Here is a 9131-nt window from a genome sequence, read left to right as displayed (position 1 = left end):
CAAAGCTAACTCCACTAGATCTTCAGTCAGTCTTGTTTTTGGAGGGAAGTTCAGGAAAGGCTGTTCCCTTTGTCCTGTGCACTTAGTGTTGAAGACCTGAGGTGCAATTTAGGACCTGGGTCTTGGCTCACACAAAATCCTCAAGTTCTGTGTCTTGGGAGAGGGAGTGCAGCTTATCATGCCGCCTCCCCCAGGATAGGTGCCTGGAAGACATAGCACCCCCACAGTGGCCGACGAACACTTGGCGGCAGAGGGCATCATCTAGAAACTGCATCTGAGACCCTACAGGAGGGCAGGGCCAGCTCCCACCAGGCCTGCCAAACCCTGCTGCAACAAGGTGATAAAACGCTAGTGGCAAGATCGGCGCTTAGATATTGAAGGGAACAAGATGTTCCGTTCCTGGGTTCCCAGAATGAGATCCAGCTTTCAGGACTGGGAAGTAGGAACGCACCTACCCTCGCTCACTTGCTCGCTCGCTAAGCACCTGCCCTCAGCCCAAATCCATTTCCCAACACTGGAGCACAGCTTGGATCTGCAAGGAACCTCCCTTCCAGCAGCAGCCAGCTGTGCTTCTTCATGGCTGACACTAGAGGGCAGGCTACTAAAACTTTCCCGTTCTAATGGGCGCACAAGCTCTGGGAGAAGAGGCCCACATGGGTAGCTTGTTTTGCTGGACCCTGGTTCTTTGTGAAATTCATGCATGCCATGTAAAACCATGGCTTCGACGGCTCTTTTAGTTTTTAAAGTACATTTACTTTAGTCCTCGTTTCGAGGGGTGAAAGACCAGGGTGTCCGGCTCAGGCAAACTGGGAGCGGACAGATCAACTTTGGGGCAAGTTTATAAGGAAGCAGCAAGCCTCCAGGGGGAACCAGTTAATTCCGCAAACGGAGAATGTCCTAAAACGCCACACTGTGATAGATTCTGCTGCTATGGCCAGTCTTTCAAATAACAAACAAACAAACAAACAAACAAACAAACAAACGGCTAAGGGAACATTAAAGATGGCTTTGGTACCTTCAGAGTTTAGTTTCTGTTCCCTGCTTCCTGTGTCCAAACCCAGGAACGTCTGACTACTGTGCCCCTAGTCGTGTTTCCACTAGAGTCACAACTCAGCCCCGCCTACAGCTACATTTGCTGTATTTACTTTCCATTTGCTGAGTGTGGACAGCGTCTCACTCTGCCCTGGCGTGCTGGCCACCGTAGCCAGTGTTTATGGAGAGGTTCCCAGTCCTTCCTCGGAGGTCTGCACAGATTTCCCAAGAGACGGAACAAGCACCAAAGTACAAATGGCAAAGCTTGCTGAAGAGGGCCTGCCAGGTCACTGGGCTCCGACCCTCATTGTCCGGCCCACCCGCTTCCCAGGGCTCTTCTCCAAGAGAGCCGGAAACAGGCGCTGGGAGAGCCACACTGCAAAGTGATTCCGTTCCTGCCCACACAAACCCCAGCCCCCAGTGGTCAAATGCTTTTCCAAAGAAGTGAAAGCTTGCTCAGTCACTTCTAAGAAACTGCTGGAGGGGAGGCAGCCTGGGACCTGGGGCAAGAAGCAAGCCCAAAGAAATGTAAAGGGTGTTATCCCCTAGGGAAAGAGATGGGTTTCATCCACTCTCTGATGAGAAGTTCTGGCCTTTACTATTCTTTTTATGAACAGTCAGTTTTAAATATATATTATGAGGCAATCTTTGTGGGAATCAATGAACAATGGAAATTAAAAAATAATAAATTAGTAACCTTCCCCAAAGTTCATGCTCTTCCCAAGGACAAAACGTCTGCTAGTTCTGAGCCTTATAAACAAAGCATCTTTGTAACTATAACCTCTCCACTGCTGGCCAGAGCATGGAGGGACTAACCAGGCCCCAGACCATCAGATAAGAAGAGTCATCATCAGGGCTTGCCCATCTTGAGTTTACCAAGTTTCTTTAAAATCAAAATACTTCTGTTTTCTCTATCCAGGGAAGTGAGGCATTTCTCAAGTTCTCGGGACACACTGTCCTGTGTGGTCTTCGAGTACTACATGAAATGGAAGCTTTTCCTTCCATTTGTCTCTAAAAGTATCCTGGACAATACAAAGATGCTTACGCTGTTTTTTTCCCAGTGGGTTAACATGACGGTTTCAAGGGATTGCTGGCAATTGCTTTCTTACAAAAGCTGTAACTTTTATCTACATCCACTGTGTATTCAATGTTCATAGAGCATACACACCACACACCACACACACACACACACACACACACACACACACACACACACACACACACACACACACACACAAAGAGCCCAGAATGGCAGAGTCTGTGTTTTGTAAAGTTCCTGAGGCATCTGTAGAGGGCAACCCTTGAGACAGAGATGAGAACCTACCTGCAGGTTGCTTTGTCCATCTACATTTAGCAGTTCAAGGACTTAGCCCCTACAACCGCAAGTTCCCCTCCCAGGACTGATCGGTGTTCCTAAAAACCAATGTGTGGTCTCATCAGCATCTTAGGAATTCCCCAGTGCAAGTCCTTGAGCCCCACCCTGACTCACCTCCTTAGAAATTCTGGAAATGATGGTGGTTTCAGGAACATGGGATTGAACGTGAAGTTTCAGGCACACTAAACATGAGCGGTCCCCCTGGCCCAGGCCTTTTTGTGTTTTAAGGAGCCATTCCAGAGCATTTTACAATAGCTAGCCTCTGAGAAGTGATTCAGAAATGTAAGACAATGAGATCCCACGTAAGGTAGAACCGAGTTTATTAATGACAGCTTTTATTACAATCACTCTCGAGTGTAAAAAATAAAGGGTGATTAAAATTTAAAACTCACTTGGGCTTGTGTTTTGGCTTTCACTGTATGTGCCACGGGGTGGGGATCTTGCCTGATTCTGAATCAACTGGCCAGATGTAGTTCACTGGAGAATGAGGTAATAAAGAAGACACAAGTGCCAATCCGAGAGCACGCGTGTCCATGTTGAAGGGCATCACAAGCGACGGCTGTGGTATGGGCAGAGGTGAAGTCACGTGACCTCACAGCCATGGATGGAATGACTATATCTACCTACAACAGACACCAATACAAACATGCAGGGCCACATACACCCAAACTGTGGAGATGAGACTTCAGAGGAATGCCTGACCTCCCTGTGAGTGGACCGTGTCCACCAGCCACACAATGCACGCACGTGCTGTGGACGTGGAAAATAGCATTGCTCAGAATGCTGGCTGGCGAAAGAGGAGCTGCTATCACAGAGGCTGTGGTCTTCCCAGCGACCCACAAACTAAAATCTGCTCCCCATGAAAGCAACATCCACGGGTTATCACAAGCTGGGTGAAAGCCTGGGGCTCAATCCCATCCTCCCGGTGGGCACGAGAAGGACCCGGAGGTGGCTTCCCACCTAGCATCACAGAACCCTGGCTGGGCTTTCGGTGCAGACTCACAAATATTTGTGCTTTGTTACTGCCCTGAGGCCACCTCAGCGAGGACAGAGCTCTGCCATGCACTATACTTGGCTTGCTTTTTTATTTAATATACAACAAAACTGAAGTTGCAAAAAGGGAGAGAGAGAGAGAGAGAGAGAGAGAGAGAGAGAGAGAGAGAGAGAGAGAGAAAAGAAAGGAAAGCCCCATTAAATGCTTTTTGACCGTGACAACCCTGCTTTGGAACTGGGCTTTATGGAGGATGGGGGAGTGGACAGAAGCCGAGCTGGATGCTGGGAGAGGCAGTGAGCCCATGGGGCGTATGAAGACAAAGTTAGGACAACATGCCACGACCACCCAAGGCGTGAACACCAACAAACACTCGCAAATGTCTCTCTGAAAAGAACATGGGTTTGGGGGCGTCACGGTACATGCAGGTGAAGTGTCTACAGAAACTTACTGTTTAAGTTGAATAGGAAACCATTACAGAGGACTGTGTCATATAGCCTTTGCCTTTGGGAGACGAAAAAAGAACCAAAACAACAACCAGTCATAAAAAGAGAGAGAAAGAGAGAGAGAGAGAGAGAGAGAGAGAGAGAGAGAGAGAGAACACAAAACGCAGCCCAGAATATTCCAGAATATCAGAAGAACCCGATAGATAGTCTGATAAGGTGGGGCGAGGGGGTGTTTAATTAGTGTCTCTCATTAACCTCATTTTCTCCTCAGATGTCACTGATAAAACTCAGACTCCGGCTGGCCACTCAGGAAAGATCAGTCCTGTGGAAATGTGGATCAAGGCCTCAGTTTGCCACCAACACCCAGCTCTCTTAGGGGTAAACTTGGGAAGGAGAGCGGACTCTGTAAATGACCTCTTCCACCCCTCGCAGAATCTGAACACCGGGGCGCTGTTTTCTTCTCTGGAGGACAGTTGCAACAGTTTCTGGAAATGTGCATTGAGGGATTTCAGGACACCTGGCCCTGGCGGATAAGGACCCAAGTTTTAGCCAAGATGTGGACAGCACTGTATTCTCCATAAAGTCAAGTACATGCGGTGCCCAACCTCCCCCTTCCCCCCTTCTGGTAGCATCCATCTGTCCATCAATTCACGGCTACAGTAGAGATTCACCGCACAGCGACTCGGTGACTTGCACGCTGTTTCATTTTTCTTGTTCAAGGGACCGTCCGTGAGCAGCATTTCCAAGTTCTACCCCTGCAGAAAGTTAAGTTCTTGGCAGCTCCATTGGGTGAGACTGCAAGCCTGTGACCAGGTCTCTGCAACCCGCCATCAGCCGGCCGGCGCACAGAGGGTCAGTCAGCGAGGGGGGATCAGTCCAGTGTCTGACAGCAGTGGTTGCAGGGTTCTACCAGCTAGCCCTGACAGCTTCAATGTCACTCACCAAATTCTGTGCCAGGCATATCCCAAAAATCTGAAAAAGGAGAGAAAACCAAGTTAGACGGCAGAATTCAAATGCTCTTGGCTTTTCCTTGGCCACTGGGTCTGCCCCTCAGAGGACGGAGACCTAGGTCAGTCGTAAAGTGTTTGCCTCACATGCATAAAGCCTTGGGCTCTGCTCCCAGAACCATAGAAAACCAGGCGTGTTGGTACACATCTACAATCCCAACACGTGGGTAGGAAGAAGCTAGAAGGTCAGAAGCCATCCTTGGCTACATAGCAAGTTTGAGGCCAACCTGGGGATACACGAGACCTGTCTTTAATACACACACACACATATGCTGAAAAAAAAGAATGGAGAGAAAATAAAAATCCCTAGTTTTAGCATGACTTTATCTCTTCAATACTAAATACAGACACTGTTTATTTCCCTCACACTAACACTATCCCAAGATAACCCATTTCCAGCTCTCCCTATGGCCTAGATAGCTCTCATCTACCTTCTCCCTCTGTGGGTTTGCCTGATCTTCACGAAATTGCTTTAGACAGCGTGTGGTGCCTGTGACTTCTTTTAAGTACCCAAACCATTTCTGGGTTCGTCCATAGATACGGTGACTGCTCAAATGAGAAAAGCCCACAATCTCATGGGTTTGCATACTCAGTCTCCAGTTATCGGCACTGTTATGGGAGGCTGTAGGACACTGGAGTTTGTGGCTTAGCAAGCAAGCGTGTTGCCAAGGACAGCTGTCAAAAGGCGTTACCTGCCTCTGAGCTGCTACGGCCCCTATGGCTTCCCGCACCGTGGGTCCGGTCTGAACCATGGGCCTGAACAAACCTCTCTTCATTTCCTCTGCGAGGTATCACCGTGTTGTAGACCTTCGTGACTCAGCTACGAATGTTCTTTATTTGTGTGGCACAAATGAAAGAACTTCAGTGAACATTTCATACAAGATGAAGAAAGCTGAGGTGACCTCAGCACGCACGAGCTGCCTTCATGACCAGGGAAGCCATCCGTGTGTGGGGGAACGTCGGGCTGAAGCCCAGCTGGGGTGCTTATCTCGCACAGGTGGGTCACAACCCAATTCTTCTACAATCCATGGGCTCTGACAGGTAATAGGCCTTAATGAAGCCGCACACGTAGAGAACATGTTTTGTTGGTGACCAGCCTGCCTGGCTAGGGTCCTGACTGATCCATTCACCACCGGATGCACCTGCCCTGTTCTCCCTGCTCAGGTCAGGTCTGTGACCTTTGGAGGGAAGGGTCTGCCACTTCACTGGGGTCTGCAGCTTCCTCCCTCTTCCTTTGAGAGTGGTGACCCCATCAGCAAGGTCACGGTGGGAGGCAGAGCTCCAGGCTGACTGGGTGGGTGGTTGTTCTGAGTCAGGGACTCAGCTGTGCGGAGGGAGGAGTGGGCACGCTCAGAGAGCACTGTGAAGATGTGGTGAGCGCTGACTCAGACAGAAGGGAGGTGATGGGGTGGGGGATGCAGACAAGGGATACGAATGCTGGTTCTTCACAAAAGCAGCTGCAGAGAGGAACTGTGGTGACTTTCGAGGAATTACCCGGCCAGTTTGCTCTACCTGTTTGTCTTGCTTGCTTCTGAGGCGGGGTCTTCCTCCCTGTACAGTTGTCATCCTGCTGCCTCTGCTTTGGTTTCCCTGGGGCTGAGACTGCAGGTATGCATGGCGCAGCTGGCCAATTCATGTTTTTTTTTTTTTGATGGCTGTGTACTGAACCAACCAGAAGGACGTACCCCAGTTGTTAAAGACCCATGGATGGATTCTTCCGTGTTTCCACTTCTTGCTGCTATGTGCACGTGTGTGCCAATGTTTGGGTAAATGTTGTTTTTCATTCCTTTTGCATCGGTGGAAAATTGTAGGGTCACACAGTAACTATATATTATTTTCCAAAGAACTGAACCATTTCTGCTCCCCCACTGTAGAAAGGTGCAAGTGATTTGTCCTACATCCTCAGAACACCCACCACCTTGTTTATCCGTAGCCATCTTAGTGGGTGTGCAATGGGTACCTCACTGCAGTTGTGACGTGCAGTTCTCTGACAGCAAGGGATGCTGCACATTTTCATGTGCCACAGCCATTTCTATCTGTGCTGGAGAATTGTCTACTGACACGGACACTCTTCATTTTTAAACTAGACCTGGGTAGGTAGTCCAGGCTTGCCTTTTTTTCTTGTTTCCTATAAGCCATATATATGATACACACTAAACACACACACACACACACACACACACACACACACACACACACACACTCACAAATACTTTCTGCCATTGTGTGAGTAACCTTGATGGCACCATTTTCAGTGTGGAAGTTTTATATTTTGAGGAGGTGCCATTACCTCTGTTTCGGTTGGTGGTTTTGGTTTTTGTTCTCTGAAACTCTTTGTCCAAAACAAAAACAAAAACAAAAAAAAAATCACCAATTTACACCAAGTTTTCTCCTAGAATGTCATAACTTTGGCATCTTTTAAAGGAGTTGTTGATGTAAATAGTAAGTACACAGTCTTCAGATATACCTGCAGAGGGCATCAGATCCTATTACAGATGGTTGTGAGCCACCGTGTGGTTGCTGGGAATTGAACTCAGGACTTCTGGAAGAGCAGCCAGTGCTCTTAGCCTCTGAGCCATTGTTTTCCCTCCTTGGAAAACCTTTTGTCCCTTCCCCGTTGAATAGTTTTGATTCCCTTATCAAAACAAAGCTCACAAAAGTTCTGTCTGTAATTTAATCCCATTACTCAGTAATGGCTAACTTTATAAGCTGGCAAGACCGTCTTGAACCCTGTTACTTTGTAGTCAGATTTAATTAGGAAACAAGAATTCTTCATCCTGCCATTCTCTTTCGGTGTGTTTGACTACTCTGATCTCTTGTTTTTCCCTGCAAATTCAGGCCCAGCGAGTCGATGACTAAATGGGGAGGTTGTATCTGAGACAGAGAGCACGGAATCCCTATCAACGTGAGTGCTGATGGCCCTTGAGCGACACTGAGTTTATAATCTGTGACACAGGATGACTTCCTATTTACTTAAGAGATCTCTGATTTCCTTCAACCACGTATCCATCTGTGGCCCTCCACAGAGAGTATCTTATCAACAGGAAGAGTCAGCATCCGGGACTATCCTCACCAGCATTTGGGTAAGCTGGACCAGAGACACAAAAAGATAGCACGTACTCGTGCAACTCACAGAGCTTGGCCTTTCTGCTGAGGTCCCCACTCTGAGCAGCCAGGTCTGCCCCGACTGTCACAACACAGTCCTTTAAGCCCTCGGAAACAACGGAATGCCAGCTGACAACTTGGGGCCTATCAGCCTCTCTGTGGTGAAAAGGAAACAAGATTTCCTAACGTATTTCCGGACCTAGACTCAGACCTTCAATAAACACCAACCCAATAGTTCCAGTCTGTTCCCAGGACCTCCAGTGTGTCTCAGAGGCTAAGGCATCGAAGAGACAAAGCAAAGATCTTGGCCTGGTCTGATGGTTTGCATATGCTTGACCCAGGGAGCAGCACTATTAGAAAGTGTGATCTTGTTGGAGGAAGTGTGTCACTGTGGGGGTGGGCTTAGAGACCCTCCTCCAAGCTGCCTGAGGATGCTCAGTCTGTTCTTGGCTTTGATGATAATGGACTGAACCTCTGAACCTGTACGCCAGCCCCAATTAAACTTGCATTGATCATGGTGTCTGTTCATAGCAATAAGACCCTAACTAAGACAGCTGGGGAGGTCCTTCTGGGCACTACTGTCTGAGGCAGCACCAAGGACCCACGTCTTACCTGAAGCAGTGCAATTCCTATGAAAATACCAGCCACAATGGTTAAATTGTCCTGTAGCCACTTCTCAAACTGGGGCACACAGCCTTTTGTGTAGATCACAATCTGTTGGTCAACTTCCTTTACAAGGGAAGAGAGCAGAGGGTCACAGATACAGCCTTGTGCATATGCAAACACTCCTCCAAAAATCACCGTGTGCTAAGGCGGGTTTCACTTACTGGTTTTTGCCTGGCATCATAGCCACACTGAGTGTTGATGACGTCTTCCTGGGGAAGAAGGAAGAGAAAGGTGAAACTCATTCTTGTTCAGCAGAGAGCCCATCTAAGAATGGATGGGGACTATTGCACAGTATTAAACATTATTATTAATATTATTATTTAACAAACATTATTATTAAATGCTGTGCACTTACGAGAGCAGCTTCAAAAATATGTATTAAAACATTCCTGCCTATAAATGAAAGCTGAGACTCTAGTATGTCCTTCATGTGGGGTATGTGTGTGTGTGTATGTGTGTGTGTGTGTGTGTGTGTGTGTGTGTGCATGAGCATGTGCACTCACACTCGT

At 48.0% G+C, this 9131-nt stretch overlaps 1 protein-coding gene across 2 annotated transcripts in view; it reads right to left on the bottom strand.

Annotated features, from left to right (window-relative positions):
* Positions 1 to 2710: 2710 nt before the first annotated feature.
* Tspan5 (tetraspanin 5) overlaps positions 2711 to 9131 on the bottom strand; it is a 171492-nt gene continuing 165071 nt past the window's right edge. For both annotated transcript variants that reach the window (XM_039102726.2, NM_001004090.2), the window contains 3 exons: positions 8784 to 8831; positions 8569 to 8685; positions 2711 to 4816 (listed from right to left, as the gene is read on the bottom strand). In XM_039102726.2, the coding sequence (XP_038958654.1) occupies positions 4751 to 4816; positions 8569 to 8685; positions 8784 to 8831 (231 nt within the window). In that variant the 3' untranslated portion in view covers positions 2711 to 4750. The remainder of the gene's footprint in view (positions 4817 to 8568; positions 8686 to 8783; positions 8832 to 9131) is intronic.

This window comes from Rattus norvegicus, chromosome 2, assembly GCF_036323735.1.
Source record: "Rattus norvegicus strain BN/NHsdMcwi chromosome 2, GRCr8, whole genome shotgun sequence".
NCBI classification, from domain to species: domain Eukaryota; kingdom Metazoa; phylum Chordata; class Mammalia; order Rodentia; family Muridae; genus Rattus; species Rattus norvegicus.
This window is presented reverse-complemented; position numbering and strand designations above follow the sequence as displayed.